The sequence below is a fragment of the Amblyomma mixtum genome, chromosome 1 (genome assembly GCF_055824585.1).
Source record: "Amblyomma mixtum isolate Tamu chromosome 1, ASM5582458v1, whole genome shotgun sequence".
NCBI classification, from domain to species: Eukaryota; Metazoa; Arthropoda; class Arachnida; order Ixodida; family Ixodidae; genus Amblyomma; species Amblyomma mixtum.
In genome coordinates, this window is record NC_143012.1 from 296,926,709 (window position 1) to 296,945,955 (window position 19,247).

Consider the following 19,247-nt stretch of genomic DNA (forward strand, 5'->3'; position numbering starts at 1 on the left):
CCCATGAGGAAAGCAAAGGGAATTGATAGGTATATATCGTAACGCTTATGACGTAGAAGTTTTACTTCTGCGACTGATGTCATTATAACCCAGTAAGGTGCAGATTTGGGCTAATTGGCCGGTAACTCACCTAAGGAAGTTACTAAATAATGATGAATCAGTAATGACAAGAGCACGGATAAATACCTTTAGGTTGCAAGCGCTTATGGTAAAGTATTTCAGCATGAAGGCCTTCAGGTCGAAGACCTTTAGGTCAAATGTCTTTATGTTAAAGGTCTTTAGGTCACAGGATGCTTTCGCGTTAACAGTACGTAAGGACCTTAAGTGCCCACCGTAACTTTTAAACGCATCCATGTGCCGGCATCATACACATGCTGCTGCGCGACAATTTATCATAAGCCCTTCACTATGGCGTCCCTCATAGCCTGAGTTACTTCAGGACGTTAAACCCCAATAAACCAAACCAAATTAGCAGACAGGAACGCGTCATCGCTGTGCCGCCGTCAGCGTAGTCAGCGCAGCCCTCTCTTCGCATTTCGCTGCAAACTGTGACGCGAGGAACCAGCTTTCCGTCGCCGCCGGCACCGAGCAAGCGCAGCTTGAAAACAGGCTGCACGCATCTCTTTTGCGCTGCGAGGCAGAGGACACTAACTCGAGAATAACAAGAAAAAACAAAGAAGTAGAAGAGGTCGGGCTGTTACCCACAAGTGTCAGCGTGTTTTCAGCGGGTGCACCGCAACGATACGAGGAGGAACTCAAACAGTGTTTGTCCTCGCCATGCCCGTGGTTTCTTGCTTTGTGTCGGGGAGCGCAAACAAGGAGCTCGAGAGGGGAGACAACTCGTGGTCAGGAAAACAGGGCAAGGTGTGTCGGGAAAACAACTAAAACGAAGAACGGGGTCGCGCGCAGCGCGGTAGCGCGGGATCAGCCTTTATGGTTCGATCGGATCTCGCATATCGACTGCGGGGCGCGCGAGCGGGGATTATCCCGGCCAGGTACGGGCTAGACGGTGGGGCAAACAGCACGCGAGCGCCTCTCGCCCTCCTCCGGGAAGGAAAGAAAGGGCGATAGCATCTCGCGTGAAAGTCTGACGGCGGCGGCGAAGCGTGTCGACCCAGTGTTGTGAGGAGTGCCACGTGTCGCGTTCCCGGCGGATGACTGCCTCCTGAATACCCCCCCCGCCTTCCGTTAGGAGGAGCATGTCGAGCGTGACGGCGGGTCTACTTCGGTGGCGGGAACGTGGGGTCAAGTTCAGCACCCCCGTGCCGATGACGCCACTGGCGGTCTGGGTCAGGCTGGTCAGGCTCGCCCATCGTCTTTTGGGATCATGTCCAAGTTTCTCGGTCAAAAATTTTGAAAATTGAAAAATTGTAAGATACTGCTATGGAAATATTGAAGGTAGTGTTTCATTCTTCTGATATGTAGCAAAATCTTTTAAAGTGTTTTCATCGATCGCATCGGACAGTTAATGAACCCAATAGAAAACCAAATTGCCATAGAACTGCCATAGAAAACCAAATTGGGGACGCTTTTGCGACAGCAAAAACTTTAATAAAGAAAAAAAATGCAAGACTGCCGCCGGGTGATCTGCAGATATATTGACTTTTATATTGAAATCTTCCATTATATGAAAAAATTGGGTTCATAAACGGTTTCCCGCTGAAAAATGCTTTTGTCCACAATTGCTGTTTATGAGTTGGGCGAAAGTTTCTGTCGACTAAAGATGCGGTTTTAGTGCCGTTGGACAAATCAATAAACGAGAGAGAGCAAATGAATGAATGGAATACTTCACTCGAAATTCCGGCATGAGGCGATGGCGTGCTGACCAATCTAAAAAGGAAGAAAGAAGAAAAAGAAAGTTTTTGGTCGTAATTTCGTCTTCCGTCCCATCTCAGGCCCTTGTGAATCTGTAGCGATCGTGTGTTTAGGGCTCGTAATTGGTTCCAAGAAAACGCTTCCTCTGTGCGCAAGTAGAGTGGAATCCTGATCGAACCAATATTGTATCGCGGACTTTTCCCTTGCAAATGTTATCGAATTATGGGTATAAAAGTATTTTTTTTCTTTCCTTGCTGCCACTCAGAACTGTTCATGGTTCACACAACAGTCAGCTTCACAACGAGGAGCATATATCAAGACCCCAAATAGTGGGAAACTCTCTGGCATCCCATCGGTCTGTTCGTCGTGAATAAAAACTTATTCCTTGAGGCGTAATTTTTTGCTAAAAATTACGCTTCCTTGTTCGCTTTTCAAACTCGCCGCTCAGCTTGGCGCCAGCACATGTGCAAGCAGCTTTGCGCCGCGAATTGTGGAATTAGTTATTCCACGCGGCGAGCAACCGCAAAGTAAAAAGAAAAAAAAGTTCCAAAAACTTCACCTCTGCTAAACAATTCACCGTAGATTTTCTTTACCACAGCTGTTTCATTGGTAGTGTGCCGGAGCCTTTCTTTTTCATTTTTATTCCCATCCATTTTTTGTTTCCGTTTTGCTGCTTCTTACCCTGAGCGCTTATTCAAAACCGAAATGGCCCGTCGCCAGCAGCGGCAGCAGCTCTGGGGTTGAGCTGAAAAGCGCTAGCGGACCCAACGGGATCTCCAGGAGCACCGGTGCGAATCGTAGAGCGTACGTCGTTGCTGGCACACGCGACGCGCACGCTGCCGCGCGCAGCTGCCTGCCTTCAGGATGTTGACTGCAACACCCCCTCCCCCCCCCCCCCCCCTCCCCAAACTCTAGTCCTGACCCCCAACACAGTCGCGGCCAAGAGGCCCTGGCCTCCACCTGCTCAGGCCACGGCTCAAGCAGCCCCGCGTATACATACGGAATCGCGCGGTTCGAAAAATGAGATTCTTCTATTTTTCTATTTTTAGAGAGGGAGGGAACGCGGTCTCCGGTTTCCCATCTGTGTGGCTCGGGCGGGCGCCCTGTGTTTGGGAACTTGCATCCGGTGGAGAATATTTTTCTTCTCTCCGCATTGTTGCGAAGGCGCCCATCATCAGCTCGGGTCCGGCGGCGCGTTGACGTGCTACCCACTGCCCGCGGAGTCGCTCGAGCACGCGTGGGTCGTTTTGGCGGGAACGTATATAGCGCCATGTGCGCTGTGGCGCCCCACGCGCCGCCCTTTATACGCTTCGGGTCCCGCAAACGTCGTCCATATGGCCGGGAGTGGTTTTGAGGGAACCACGGCTTGGCTTTTTATACGATGAGGCGCGTGGTGCCAAACTGAAGAAGGACGGCACTGCCTGCCCCAGAAACCCCAGCAGGGTACGTGAGCAGGTCGGTGGCTTCCGTCAGTTCAGTGTCCTTCTGTACTCCCGCCCTCTCCCTTCCTTTCCTGACCTGTGAAAGGGAGCGACACGAAATAATCGGCACCCTGAAACGACGGCTTCAATGTTCTTTGTCTCGGATCGACACTTAGAACTCGTATGGACGGGTGGTCAAAGACCAATTACGCGAGGTTCCCGGGCCTTATGAGCCCTGCAGTCAGCCCAATCTTTAATGATTTCGCTCGCTGGAGGCATATCGGGGTAGGGGTTTGTCGGAGTTTAATACGATTAGCGGCTGCACCATGATACCGTCGTAAAGATTGCAGATGCCTCGCTCCTGCTTTCTAAGGTGTTTAGCACACTGAGAAGAGTGGAGATGAGTTGTGTCGGATTGTCCGGCAGCTGTGTGCCATTGCGGTTGAAGGCGTTGGGTTCGCGTCAACATCGGCTGTGTATCGTTGGTCGTGCCAATGCACCGTGGGCGCATGGGGCGACAGATGTGCCGAGGTTGCAGGATATGCGGTGCAAGGGCGAACCCTGCAGACCTATAGGCTTGAAATGTGCTTGTCCCGCTAATATTCCGTTCTGGAAGTAGGTCGGATCGGATGGAATGCTGACGCAATGTGCGCGCCTTCTTTGATTGGCGGTGGTTGATGAAATTTGGTTCAGCAGTGCCGCGGTGCGAGTCGTATTGGTCACACGCATCCGACATAGAGAAGAAGGAATAAAAGGTGGTCGTCGCTCAGGTGGGCGCAGCTTCGCGAGATGCCACATGGAATTGGATTGGATTAACGATTAGATTCGATACATACCTCGTGAGCATCGCGCGGATAAATTAAGAAGGGAATTTTTAGGGTTGCATCTGTCTTCATGCTTCGGCTGGTTCGTGGAAATATGTAAAGAAAAAAATTCTTTTTCCCAAGCACTGGTATTCGATTCAAAAACAGGACGATTCGCAAACTCCTGGCTAACTTAACACGTTTTGGCGGGCTAGTTGGTTAAGCATCTTGAATAAACAGCGCGAACGAAGACGAGCACAAAAGACAAGAAAATGGACGACACAGCGCTGCGTCGTCCATTTTCTTGTCTTTTGTGCTCGTCTTCGTTCGCGCTGGCTAACTTACTGTCAACCGCAGAAACATTCGTCGTGTTGCGCAATTCGGAACTGAGAACGGCTGCGTATATGCGTGTTCCAAGCCTGCTTTATACCCAGAACTAAAAGCACCCTACAGTGGTGGGAATATGGATGGAAAGTTTGGTTTTAATAAGAAAAAAATAGGCTCCCGGCACTGAGCTCTGCGGTTGACTTGGCTCGCTTTCCACATGCTGACAGTCTGCGTGCGTCATGCGCCGCTTGCTTATAACGGTCTCAGGCGCAGTTTCACACCAAAGTGCAGCTTTTTCTTTTTCTGTCTCTGTGGCTGTCAGTATAGAATTGCCTAATTGCTCTCTTGCGTGACCCCCTACCCTGAGGACACACCGGCACGCTATAGTGCATAATCGTCAGCGGCAAAATGCCTCCTTCTCTGCATGCCGGTGCGCGCAGCAGGCGGGCGCTTGCGAACGTGTTTGTGTGCGTGCGTGCGTGCGTGCGTGCGTGCGTGCGTCCCATGTTTGGAGCTTACATACTCCCTCGTGTCTCAGACGACCAGCCTGCATGGTAATGACAAATCACACTAATCCTTCTGTGAAGGAAGTTAGCCGTAACCCGAGTGTTCGGCGAAACTGCGAGTGATTTGTTTACACGTTCGCAAATACGAAGTCCCCAGATACGGAGTGCGAAGTCTGTAAGTCTGTCAAAGGTGTCGGCATTTTGCTTCCTTGTCCGCGGCTTGCGAGAGGCTTCGGCCCATGTCTTATCTGTCTAATAGGACACTATTTTCGCAATTAATTTTCTGACCCTTCTTTGCCTCGCTAAATAGGTCACAACGGGGCTTAGGCATGGAACATTTCTTGCTTAAAGGGACTCCGAAGCGGAATACAAAGTACGGCTAGATTGAGTTGTCAGTGTTTGTGCAAGTCGGGTGCTTTTTTGATATGGGTATTGATTTACCATAAAGCAGAAACCTTATTTGGTTCCCATCGGACGCGTTGCAAGCTATATTGAGCGCAGTAGTTCGTGCCACCGCCTATTTTTATGGCTGTAATAGGCACTGTGGCTTTGTGCCAAGCGAATATGTCCTGTCACATCTTGTGCATTGCGGTTCATATTGAGCACTATGCAGTGCGTGTTCTGCAGTGAAGACACAGTTCGGCAGTATCTACCGAGGAGGCTGCTTGAAGACAACGAAAATGTTTTTTTCTCGCTTGAAATAAAATTTCCTTGTATTAGAATTTCTAGATTACAAGCAGCAAAGTTGGTCTGTATTATGAGCGATTTCATATTATTTTTTTTTCTGAAGGGCCTTAATCCTTAATTTAGATTTGAATCTCAGGAAAAAGTAATTTTTTGTAAACTTTGGAAGAATTTTTTTTAAATAACTGCTTTTAACAGCTTTAATTTATTTTTAGTAAAACCTGCAGCAACAGCTGAAAGCAGGAAAAAATTACTGACTGAAACATTAACGAGATTCACGTAAAAAATTTCGTAGAACGTCACAATTTTTGTTTTTTACTGAACCAAGAAAACGCGGAAGGTTATTTATTGCATGGCTTCATTATTGAAGTCAGATAAAAGACCAACGCAAGTTAAATATTCTAAAATAATATTTGTCATTGTACCCTGTTTCACATTTGATTAAAAAAATTTGAACTCCAAAGAACTTTTGCTTCTTTTCGGAAACTTCAAAGATCGCTCAAGAGAGGAAAAAATAAATTCGTGAAAAATTCTTCGTTAAAACTCCATTCACATAATCGCCAACTGGCCCTGTCTTTTTTTTCTTTTTCAAAAGAATAGGCTTTGGTCGCTTTTGCGGTCTGGTACGTTTCGTGAAGAATGACCCATGAGAAAAAAAAGGGGGGGGGGGGGGGGGGGGGGCGTTCCCAGGAGCCTGCCCTACAGTACACCGAAAGGGTCGAAAAGTAACAGCCGTTAATCTCCACAAACTGTGTTCACTCTTTTGGGTATGAACGGATCCGGTTAACCAGTGCCAAATGAACGCCTAATAATTAGAGATTTAAAAGGAACTTATTGTGGGGAGCCTTATCAAACGCTTTAGCAATATCTAGGAGCAGCACGTCTATTTGTCCGGACCTATTTAAAATCTTACTAAGTATGTGAACTGTCCAAACAAGTTGCGCAAGTGTGCAGAATCCTTTTCGCAAACCATGTCAGTGAGGGCTTAGAGAGCTACTCGTGTTTAGAATTTGATGTATACAGTTGTTTACAGCACGTTCAAAAAATTTCCAACAGGAACTAGTTATGTAGATTGAGCGGTAATTGCTGATGCTCGAACGGTCACCCTTTTAATGAACAGAACAACTGTAATAAGGGAGCAATTACTCATTGACATCGACCCAAGCGCAGCCATACGGCTACAAAGGAAAGCTATGCAGCCTTCTCAGAAACTTCGCAGTTAAAGAAAAATTCGTCTTGGTCCGGGGTTCGAACCTGGGACCACCGCTTCACCGGAGCAGTCGCTCTACCAATTGAGCTAACCGGGACGGCAAGCTTGTGGTAGGGCGAGAGCGAATTGATCGATAACTCGATGCGGGAACTGAGTTGGTCAAACTCACTTCGAGTTATTGGTCAATTCGCTCTCGCCCTACCACAAGCTTGCCGTCCCGGTTAGCTCAATTGGTAGAGCGACTGCTCCGGTGAAGCGGTGGTCCCGGGTTCGAACCCCGGACGAAGACGAATTTTTCTTTAACTGCGAAGTTTCTGAGAAGGCTGTATAGCTTTCCTTTGCAACCGTACGGCTGCGCTTGGGTGGGTGTCAATGAGTAATTGCTCCCTTATTACAAATCTACTCCACCTTGGGGGATTCCCCTAAACATTCGACGAATAGAACAACTGTGGCTGTGAGCCAGTAAGGAGGTAAATTTGCAGACACCAAAGATTCTTTTAAAAAATTTCTGACAGAACGAACAAGACAATGCGCGTAATGACGCAAAAATGTATTTTTTATGCCGTCAGGACCTTCAGTGCACTTTGCATCCAGTCTGAGGGACATTTTAAATACTCTCCTGTAAGATACCCTGGCAACGCAGTCGCATGCCTGATGTGAAGTCTGTCGTAAACACAGAGCGAAAATATAAAATTGCATAGCAATAGCTTTCGGACCGGTAACAAAGTCAGTTATGGACGACAATCAGATTAATACTTTCATGCGCACTTCGAATGTGGTTCAATAATTAGCTCGGACTATTTTGTGTGAATGAGCCGGGCTTTCACTAAAGTAGTGTTTTCTGGCTGACCTTACAGGTGGGGACGATTCGGCTGTCAATACTGCAAAAGTACCGTTACTGACAATCTTCTCCAGACGCTTTATTCATCCCTAAGTTTATTATGCGGCGGTTTTACCAAGCGTCAATTTTATTTCAACCGCTTTCTCGTCAGGAATACAAGTTCAGTGAGGCAAAATTGGCATTGATCTCTGAATCAACTGCACAGGTCTGAGATGCTGCCATTCCGGAATTAATCAAAAACCATCTCTAAGTAATCAAGCACTAATTCATCAAAAGCCCTGGAGTAAGTGTGTTTTAGGAAGAAAGGCCGTCCCGCTGTGACCAGAACGTTGAGTTGAATTTCGCGAAGTCTATAAATGACAAAGTGGTTAGAGAAGGTTGCGCAGTGGGAATAGCTTGCCTGTTCTCGCGGAGGTTGTCATGATGGGAGATGTGTTTCCTGTATTGGATGGCCTCCATCCTGGCCTCGCGGTTAATGCTGTTGGAACATGAGACTGCGAAGCCTAGCTCATTTTACATGGCGCTCAGTTGGCCTACATGAAGCCATTGTGAGCTCCAATTTCAGGAGTGCAAACCATACACACCCCTTCAGGGTATTTCGCTTTTGTTCTTGACCATGGAGGCCGGCATAAACTTGGGCTTCATGGACGTATGGATGGCAGGAGCGTCCCCTTTGAAATCGGGTGGTGTCAGAAGCAACCATGCTCGATATTTATTTTTCTTTATCTTTCTCTAGCCCCTCTTTCAAATTTAGCGGTATTATTTACAAAATAACCATTTTCTTTACATATAAATTGTATTGATTACGTTTGATCAGTTTTTAACCCGGAACTTATTCCTTGCGTCACCTTCCTGCTTTCGAGCCACCAATATTCTAGTCGCTTTTTCCTTACGTCTACCGCAGATTCATTCACATCACCTTTGTTATTTCGAAACCCTAGCCCAGCCCATGTCCCTCTGTACCACATCACATGTGGTTTTTTTCGCGGACACCTAGAGCTAACCTACCAACCGCTCTCTCATTAATTTTTAGTCCCGATTCGTGGGTAGAAAACTGCATTTCCAAAAGTAAGCTCTGTCACCATTATTCCTTCCCGAATGCCTCTCAGGGCTTCATACCTGTCGTACCCCCATAATTCCCTATGCTTCATTATCATTAACAGCTAGTCCGGCTGCGCCATCTTCTGATGAAGATTGTAACAAAGGCCCATGTTACCGGCGCGAACAGCGGACAAAACAGCATGTGCGCTGTTTTGTCCGATTCGCCATAGAGATGACGTCTGAAAAATGCGGAGATGTAAGGGAAGAGGAATCGAGGACTCCATTTGCGATTTTCTCTGCATTTGTGCAGAAAACAAAAAAAAGCAGCGGTAGTTTTCCCTGACTGATTTATCCGTCGATTGTGACTTCTTGCTTCTGTTGATTTTCTCTTTAGTGTCTCTGAAATTTAATCGAATTTAAATGAGCACGGATCCACTCTTGATGAACCTAAATAAATATCGAGCATTTAAATGCTTTCTGAGAGCATTTATTTCACATTACTCAAAAGGCCTTGCATGTACAGTGTGCTTAGCACTTAATTCTGATAAAATGATGATTTTTTATTGTTCATAATTACTAGTTAGCTTCGTAAAACGCATGAATTCTTCAACGTTTTATGCACCTTTTTCGGCACAAAACTGCCGAGGCAACAAAGGCTTTCCACTTCTGTATATAAATTATACTCTGCTGCTGAAATTCTCGCATTATTTTCTTCTATGACAAGCTCTTCCTCGTTTTTTTTTTTTTTTTTTTGATGAGACAGAGGGGCACAAGTGCGCTAGCCTGTTTGTCCGGGCACTACCCAGGCTATACTCGTATGTACATGTGCCGAAGTAAGGCAGGTGTGGAAACCCGAAGTTATGCTAGGAAATGTATTATGTTGTAAACCTTCGCAAGAGTGTGCAACTTCATAATTGCAATTTCGGAAGCTTCACGGATGAAAATTTCCGTACATATGCCGAAATTATGCATTCTGACCCGGAAAGAGTAGCTACAAAATGCTTCCCAAATTTTCGGCTGAACCTACGGGGTGTTGAGAGTCGTTCAACGAGTACAATGCAGAGATTTCGTAAATAATTTGTTTAACCAGTCGGTTTGTTCTAGCAGCTTTCACGAAGTGATCGTTCACTATAATGGATCATTTCTGATAAAAATGTTAAGCCAGATTCACAGCAAAGCTGCGGGCTCAAGTAATCGCACAACAGCGAATTTTTCGCGCAGCAAATAGAGACGCAGCTGATGTGCTTTATGGCCTAGATATGTTGACGTAGCTCCTGCGACGATATTGAGCAAAACTGCCACGTCGCTGGCAAGCACCGTCAGAGCTTTCGTCTTCATCCTACTGTCCGCCAGCGACATTTTTTTTTTTTTTTTTCTATGAATGTGCAGCGTGGGAAAGCCAGCTTTAAAGAATCGTCATAAGCGTCTTATGGTAGCCAGGAACACGTGTGGGATAGCGCATATCAATGGCATAAAAAAGACGGTGCGGAAAAGACAAAATAATCTTTCGGCTTCAATCTGCTTGGAACGTGTACGTTTGCAAGCACTTGCCGGAAAGCGCCAACGACGGCAAACCTTCGTAAAGTCCCCCAGTGTGCTCGTCCCGGCCGCAGGGAGACCCCCCCCCCCCCCCCCCTTTCCCCTCCCCCGAAAGCAAAAAATCCCCTCCGCCGCCGCCGCCTTCGAGCGGAAAACACGGGCGTGCGGTCGGCTGGTTTTCCATCCATGCCCTACGCGTTCGGAGATCCCAGATCGATTTCTCCCCTTTTCTGCCGTTCGATGGCCCCTGTTTAAGTGCGGGGCATCAACCAGCGGCGGACGATTGGCTCGCGTGTACCCTCTGCTGTCCCGTGTGTGCACAGCCTAGTCGCTGCTGCTTCCGAGCTTGTTGGCGTGACTTGGCACCGCCAGCCATTCTGCTTTTTTTCTTCTTTTCTTGTTTTTTGAGCGTTTCTGTATTCCTCGAAATACAGCAGCTTTGTGGTCGTAGCTCCTTTGTTTCGTTTTCGTTTTGAAAGAATTACTCTTGTTAGGAGGGTACGAGGCAAATAAAATGGCCAATTTCGTCTAAAGTTTCGATTTCTTAATTTGTTTTTATTTCGGTATCCTGGGGTCCTCATCTGCCACGTGGCGAAAAATTATAGCGAAATGTGCAGTAGAAATTTAGAAAAATAAAATGCTTCCTTTATTCGTGGTTGCCGAAAATTGGGAGCAAAGCGCACTTTTCACGGCGCATCGAGCATTCCGCGTCTTTCCGACAACGGAGCACCGCGCTATACGTATCACCGTGCAGGGGGAAGATCAGGGCTTCCGCTGGTCGAAATGCCGTAGATCTTCGGCCAAAATCAAAAGTAAACGAGGCGATAAACGATGCAGCCAAGGTAATAAATTTTAAGGTTTATTTTCTAAGCTTTCACTTTTTCTGCGACTGCCATTACTCATCCATTTGGCATACACATAACAGCAGAACACCATGCGGTAGAATTCTTGTTTTTTGCCCATGAATTCTTGTTTTTTTTTTTGTACCAAAATTAAGGATTTTTGTTTAACGTGCGCTAGCAACACCGCACAGCACACGGACATCTTTGGCTGAACAGTAGAGCGCCCTAGCCACTGTTCCAAATGTGCACTGCTTTCGCATTTGTGCGAGTCATATGTGATTGGCGCTGGATAAATGCTGGTAGCCTGTCCGTCAACCTGCGTCTGTGCCCTCATTTCCTTGCCACGCGTGAGTTGACTGCTGAAAAGTTTCCGCTGTATATGGCGCCTACAAAATAAGAACGAAAGGGGGAGCTGAGTTGAGCTGAGTTGCTGTAAGCTACAGGTAGGGTGCATACGGAGTGTATATCTAGAGAGCTTATTCTGCGTATGCTGCTTGTATGCGCGCGCTGTGCAACATTCTTAGACACAAATTTTAAATATTGGAATATTGTAAGGTACTGTTATGGAAATATTGAAGGTATTGGTCCATTTTTCTGATGCAGCAAAATCTTTTAAAGTTTTTCCATCGCTCGCATCGAGCAGTTAAGGCTGCCATAGAAAACCAATGGAGAAAATTTTTGACAATAGACACCTTTAGCATACCTTCTACAGTGTTGCCGTTACCGGTACCGGAGTGCCGGAAGCCCGCGCGCAGCCAATGCGCATGCGCAATCGCCTTGAGGACGCCAGTAGGCGCCATGCACGTGGCAGCTGTAGGCAGCTGCGGTGCGCGCCTGCAGCATCCGGACCAATCAGCGCGTGCTCAGCGTCCGTGGGCGGGCTGTCTGCTCTTCGGTAAGGGTAACGGTAACACTAAACACTCAATGCTAAAGGTGTCTTATAGCAAGAACGTCAATATAAAAAAAAACAAGTCTGGCAACGAGAAATATACGAATACATTGATTATTATAGTGAAATCTTACAATATGGGAAAAAATCGCGTATATAAACTCTTTCCCGTTAAAAAAGTATTTGTCCAGAATTGCTGGCTATGAATCCTTTCTGAAACACTAGCTGGCACCTATTGGTGCAGTTTTGTTTGTTTGTTTCAATTTTAGCATTCCCTAAACCGCGCGTTCGCACATACGCGGAGCTCTCGTGGAGGAGCAAGAGGCGAGTACAAGTTTAAAATATTCCCATTAAGCTACGCGGCATTCCGTTTTGACGGCCAATAGATGGCGCTAGTTGTTTGTGTACCATAGAGTTCCTGTATATGCTACCAGAGGCGGGAGCATATACAGGAACTCTAGTGTACCAAGGAAATCTGGGCATTGGCGAGTTCGCGGTCGCAGAGCAGCCGCGCATATGGCTTTACTGCGACCGCCGGCACTCACATGCGCGATGAAGCGAAACGAGGGGCTGGATGCGGTAGACTGCACCGTGCTTCACATTACGCGGTTGTGCTAAGCCTTTCCTGCCCAGCTTATCTCGGAGTAAGCACGGCGTGAGGTCTCTTAACACATGCTTCGGCAGAAAGATAGGTATATTCTGCGGTGGACACTGAGTTCAGACAGGGAGGATGCACTTGGACACTATCGCGTGGCATCAAGTGACTTTGCGGTGTCAAGAAGGCGCATGGTATTTACCATGCACTAGAAGAACGCTTCGCGACCGCTATTGTTGCCGAATGTCTAGATATACCAGCCACTGATAAGAACCAATACAAAGGATGTTTCGCCACATCTCTGTCTCTGTTGGCTCCTTTCAGCAAGCTTTCGCCTACGTAATACCAGCTTATCCTTTGAGCGTGACTGATTGCTTAATGAGGATCGAAACTTTGCGCATCGATCGTTAAAGTATAGGCACATGGATTTGTTTTCCGTGTTCACGTCTTCGTCTTTTTTCCTGTCAGCAGAGTGTTAAAGGACCGATTGCCTTGCGGGCTTCCCCTATGCCCGCCTTTCATGCTTTTGAGAGAAGAAACGCCGAGCTTAATTAACGCTTAGCGCAGTTTTGATCTCTGCTAAAGTGGGGCGTTTCTTTCACCCACGTTTCCACGTGGACGGCATAAGATTTCAAAACCGCGGAAGCGAGAACAGAGGCGTACTTGTCGACAGCGCCGTCGTGACAGCTTTGGACTTCATACAATGGCTACGAAGGCGCATTTCTTGCGTATTTGTTGGCCAAGAAACAGTTTGCGGGCAGAGCTTTTAGTTCTCCGCCTGCAATTTTTTTTCGTTCGCTTTTTTCATCCTGCATAAGCAAAGCTTAGCCAAGAGTCAGACTCCAGTCCACCTCTTCCTGAAACAAATTCGAGGATATGCTCGAAGTGGCGGCCATCATATTGGCGAATCAGCTAGCGAAGATGTAGGCGCTGGAAGAAATGTGGAAGAAGCGCAGTTGCAGACGTCTGTAAACGTGAGGGTTGTAGGAAGGGAATATACAAGCTGGAGAAAACTTTGAAAGGTAGACATAGGCATATAGCCCATAGGATACTGAGGGCCGATACGGGGAAGTCAGCGTCCTTTCCTGGCACCATGACGCAACAAAGGCTGCTCGCCTTCTATGGACGCGTGCGTGCTTGATCCGTTAAAGCTTTTTGGACGGCGAACACATGCAGTAGAAATTTTCCCAGGCAGGAAAACGCAGGAACATAAAGGGCAACGCCAATTCAATCTCTTCAAAGCATCTGTGATTTTATTGCTTCTCCTCGGCGCGGTTACAATGGGCTCTATAGATGACGTTGGAGAAAAAGAAATAAAGAGAACATAATTGTAGACCTCAAGCTTCATTTGTCGCACGCGGGGGGGGGGGGGGGGGGGAGCCGTTTAATTTCGCTACACAAAGACACAAAAGGTACACCGAAAGTCTTCTGTGCTACCGCAGCCTCTTGGATCCGCAACCTAAAATCAGTGTCGACGCACGCATTTTACTTGCGGAATCAGCCGGTGAGGGCGCCACCAGTACCTCTTCTTTTTTTCTTATCTAGCTTTAAAAAGCTCCGCTTTCGATGAGAGTGGTATCTATTTGACTGCGCACTACCGATGCAAACCAGCTTCTATTCGTCCTCAGTGTCCCTTTAATAATATTTTTTTTTTAATTTTCTGTTCTTGCTTTGTTTTGTTTTTGCGAGAATTAATCCTCCTGCCGGTCATTTGCCCAGAGCGCCTCTAGCACAAAATTTCTGCCTGCGCCGCTGTTCACGAGGGAGACGACTCACCTGAGAGCTGTAAAGTTCGTGTCCCTGATGGATTGCGCTGGCCTCCACAGTTATTTGACAAATGAGAATTCGTCTCGCGAGGTGGTCCGCACGGAAGAGAGGAAGCAGCAGGGCATTGATTTCTTCGTGCGTAGCTGTGACGAATGCAGTCGCACGCGTCGTGGGTGTATTTAGTTGTCGTATCGACGTGGTGCCGTTCCGTTTTACGACCGTTTCCGTTTACGGCAAGCCCTGCGTGCCCTGCACGACGACTCACTCTGTTGCGTGACTCGCCGAAGCCGCCGATGCGCTCCGATTCGCACCTCTCAGTCTTGCGCTAATGACATCACGCACAGCAGCGCGCGCGCTATCGCACGCTGATCCAGTTATATATCTCTAAGCAACGGAAAACGAAAACCTAGGACCTCGACTGGAAATCAGCAGTGCCTCCGTAACGCCATGAACCGCTCAAATGAGCGGTTGGTTACGTGCGCTTGGTTTAGTTAAAAAAAAAAAAAACGAACAAGAACTTTCTAACGAGAGGTGGGCAGTCGAGATTTCTACCTGGCTGTGTGGACTTTTTTTTTTGATGATCCGCTGCGCTTCGAAATATCGCGTGAAAAAAAAGCTGAACGCCTCCGTCGCTCGAACTTTCCTATCCTGTGACCTAGATATATAACTGTCTTGCACAGGATATTTGTAGCTTTGAAATTTCACGCTTAGTGTGGCCTGTGGTCTCCTTTCCAAGAGCTAGGACATCTCGGCGCTCAATCTGATCCAGTGATATCTTAATGCAATTTCTGCGGTCGTCCGTAAGCATACCCAAGATATTTCAGTGGATATGGACAAATGAAACTCGTATTCTAGCTTTTCTTTGTGGCAATTTCATTGCTTCCGTATACCGTGCCGTGATGGTTGGCATTCGGCTGAAGGTTTAGTTTGGTTTGGTTTTATGGGGTTTAACGTCCCAAAGCCACTGAGGCTATGAGAGACGCCGTAGTGAAGGGCTCCGGAAATTTCGACCGCCTGGGGTTCTTTAACGTGCACTGACATCACACAATACACGGGCCTCTAGAATTTCGCCTCCATATAAATTCCACCGCCGCGGCCGGGATCGAACCCGCGTCTTTATGGTCAGCAGTCGAGCACCATAACCACTGAGCCAGAAAACTGATTAGAGAGAGTCATAGTCAAGCTTACACCCGGGGCCCCTGACTGTATGTGACGCTGATGGTTTTAAATTATACCTTACAGTAAGTACGGCTGGATTGTCACAAATTGTCGATCGCGGTAAAGAAGAAATAAAACAGCCTGCGCAGCGTTTCTGTTCAAATTACTATAACCACGAACACAAGAAGCCCGATTCAACCCCTGTAACAAGAAATTAAGTGTAAAAAAAATGTCAACTGGCAGCGGTTAATTTAAGGCCTTCAAGTTTTACCGTCATCCCTTTGTCACCTTCTCTCCCCCCCCCCCCCCTTTTTTTTTTTTCATTGAGAGAGATTGAAATGAGTTCGAGCGTGCGTCCACTACACTCTATCTACGCGCCTCGCGTGAGCAATGAGGCGCATTAACTCACACCTCGCAGCGCGTTCCGCTTCTCGTTCTTATCCGGGATCGTTTTTTACGCGCCTCTTTTTCCGGGTAACTCATTGTTGTCGTTAGGGGGGGGGGGGGGGGGGGGCTTTTTTCTTCCGCAACCACGCGAGCACGAAGCACGTGATCCGAACGACCAACATCGCTCCCGTCGAGAAAGCGGACTCCACAAAACCCAAAACAAGCTCACGTTGCAAAGACGGTGAGAGCGGAGAAGGCTATCTCAAAGGCCATCTACTGACACTCGAACTGCCCGGCATGAACACCACTCAAGGCGACAGAGTACCGCTGCAGCCAATTCGTGGCAGCACGCGAAGGCATGCACATCGCGAGAGCAGCTTCATTATGTATACTCTGTCCTGCTAGAAAAAAAAAAAAAGCGTGCATGGGGGTACAAAGTAGAGTTGATCCTCCACAGGCATACGGTGTGACGCACAAAGTGCTCTGCCGTTAATTTGTTTTTTTTTTCTTTTTTTAAGCAACAGATGCGAAGTGTAAGTGATGCTGAAACGAGATCCTGCAGCTTCCGCAATGGTGCACGGCTTTGGGTTGTTCAGTGTGCCTTATCTGCTGCTGCCTTGTGGCTGCCTTCTTTGACGCTCCCATGCACGTCTTGTTGCAGATTCCGGATTCGCTGCTCTTCCGAATGCGGAACGTGCAGAACCTGACCGACTTCGTGAGCCAGTTCCTCGAGGGCTACCGTACGTATCAGGAAACGCTCCAAGACCCGCCGCCCGTCGCTCCGCTGCATATCGCTTATCTCTACGAGGGTCACGGTAACCTAACCTCTTCTCTTCTTCTTCCTCCTTCTCCTCCTCCTCCTCACTACTTCCTCCACTCCTCTCTCCTCCCTTCCTTTCCCTGTCCGCATCTTGAACTCTTCCCTCCTGCGCACCGCCGGTCCGAACCGTGGCTCCCGGCTGCCGCCGCCGCCGCTGCCTGAAACGACACCGCAGCCAGCGACATCTTCTCTGTTGCTGCGATCCATCCCATGAGGGCACTGCGAAGCACGTATTACACGCACGCTGTCGTGCACAATACTCTCTCTCTCTCCTGTCATCCTCTCTCTCACGTCTAACCGCATGCCGCAAGCACTCACGAGCACCCAAGCACCTCCAACCAGTGTGCTGCGTCTCTGTAATTCAGTGCAGAGCTGGCGAAGCTTACAAGGTCTGCGTGCAAGGGCGGGGATAAACGTCTTTCATGATGGAAATAAAAGCTGTTCAATCAACCAATAAATCAATCAATAAATAAATAATTAAATCGATCAATCTTGTGAAAGGTGTTCGATATGCATAAATAAACACCCTTCACAAAGGGTGTTTGACCACAATCGGATGCACTGAAACTACGCCGTTTGGCAGCATGGTATTAGAAGAACTGTTCCGCTCTTTTTCTAAAGTAAAAATTCGGCACCGTGCAAGAGGAGGGACACGTGTTTGCAAACGTGCTCGCTCTCCTCAACGGATTATGCCGCATGCTCCTCGAGCTTTGCGGGGCAATGCACCGAATTATACCGAGATGCAGCACGCGTTCACAACTTCTGGTGGCCAAAAACGGGGGCAGTCGAGAGCGTCAGCCAAGAGGGAAATCGTCACGCTAGGCAAATGTGTTCGCATTGTGCCTCCTGAGTTTATCTTTATCACTGACTTTCGGAACACATCGATCGGCTTCGCACCAGAAAGCGTGGCGCGATTGTTAGGTCGGCATTCGTTGTCCGCTTGTTCTACGTTAGACAGAGGTTCAGTGGATATAGCTACGTTCGTCGACCCGACGACAGATCTTGAGGGCAGGAATGAGAGGCCGTGATAGTTCATTTCGAAACGGCCGAGTTGTCGCACTTCCGCACGCTATCCATGAACGGGCCCCGGCCTGGCTAAGTATTTATTTGTAGACCCCGCGATCATGTCCAAATTGCTGGCACGGTATAGTTAGGTTTACGGGCATTGTTCGTGATTACCACTTCTAATTATTTGCTTGTATAATGCTCGATCTTGTCTCATTTATTTCTGAAAGATAGGAGGGGGATTTTACTCGGGTAGAAATGCAAACATAAACCATACATCGAATTGGCGGAAGAAAATAATTAAAAGCATTCGGAGTTGTAGCAATACCGAGCGCTCGAGTATGAACGACAGAAGTACCAATGCCCGTCGCTCTATAGTGATGATGCACCTTTGCAACCCACTTAACAATATTGTTTCAATACATAGTCGCGCTAGGACCTCCATGGTTTGCGGTGTCCTCCTTGCCAGGCTGGAACTCAAGCAGCGGCAGTAACTTGTCAGTCAGAATCATTTTATTTTTCTGTACTAAGTCGTGACTACAGCCCAAAGCAGGATCTACGTGATGAGCGAAGACTGTGCAGACTCGATGTATACCGGTGTCGTCACATCGTGGAAGATACCACTGAAGCAACCTTGCGCGCATTCCCCGGCTGGGCTATTCCATAGGCTACCGTCATGAACATATGCATTAAAGAAATCGCGCCTCTTTGCGACGTTGCTTTCGTAAGTTCGAGTGCGTTCATGCGCGAGACGTAGGTCACGGACAATTAGGCGCCATACGTGTGGTTGTGCCCGAGAGAAGTATGGGAAAACCCAAAGTGATTAATGGGGAAGACGCAAGCGTATAGTTCAAATGTTTTCTACGCCTGCACGTACCTTACGCGTTACAGCTGTTATGAGTGCGACAAATGAGCGGTGGTTTACCTGAGGTTATATCATCGAGGCAATGCGGCGTACACAGGAAAAATTAAGAACAAGAAAAACTAAAATCCTCAGCCGAATTCGTTCTTAGGACTGACGTCTTCTCACGTCTGTCTTGAAACTTGGAAAAAAACACCTTGGCGCAAATAAATTCACATACACAAAAGAGACGAGGAGACAGGGACAGGCGCCAACTTTCAACTGTTTATTGCACGAGATCTGTTCGTTTTGATTTCTACAAAAAAAGGCAAAAATTGGTAGCTCACATCACGCAGGATTCCATGCCCGAAGTTGAAAGAAAAGTAAGATCAAATTTTGCTTTGACTATCACAGGCAGCTGCGATTCCACACGACAGAATTCTCGCGTTTACGGATGCGCGCGGAGATCTCACATAGAAGAGAAAAAAAAAATTTATTCGTGCTATTTGTTTATAGCTCGCCAGGGGGGTCAATGACACGAATGTGTGGCATAGCAACAGCAGCGTTGGCCCGAGCGCCATTGAAGAGAACATCTCTTTGCTATTACCTGTTGCGAACTTTTTCACTCATTTTGTTGCCAGGCGGCTGTGCGTTTATCAACGATCTCGAAGTTCGCAACATGAACGCAGTTTGCGTTAATGACCATGAGGACCGCCGTTTTTTTTTTTTTCTATACATGGACCCTGCGATAAGTTT

At 47.6% G+C, this 19,247-nt stretch overlaps 1 protein-coding gene across 4 annotated transcripts in view; it reads left to right on the plus strand.

The window, feature by feature from the left end:
• LOC149372162 (uncharacterized) overlaps nucleotides 1-19,247 on the plus strand; it is a 93,271-nt gene that overhangs the window by 40,187 nt on the left and 33,837 nt on the right. For 2 of the 4 annotated variants that reach the window (XM_089566539.1, XM_089566540.1), the window contains exons 2-3: nucleotides 16,487-16,565; nucleotides 16,821-16,871. In XM_089566539.1, the coding sequence (XP_089422665.1) occupies nucleotides 16,487-16,565; nucleotides 16,821-16,871 (130 nt within the window). The remainder of the gene's footprint in view (nucleotides 1-16,486; nucleotides 16,566-16,820; nucleotides 16,872-19,247) is intronic. The other 2 variants (XM_089566541.1, XM_089566542.1) reach the window with 1 other exon arrangement.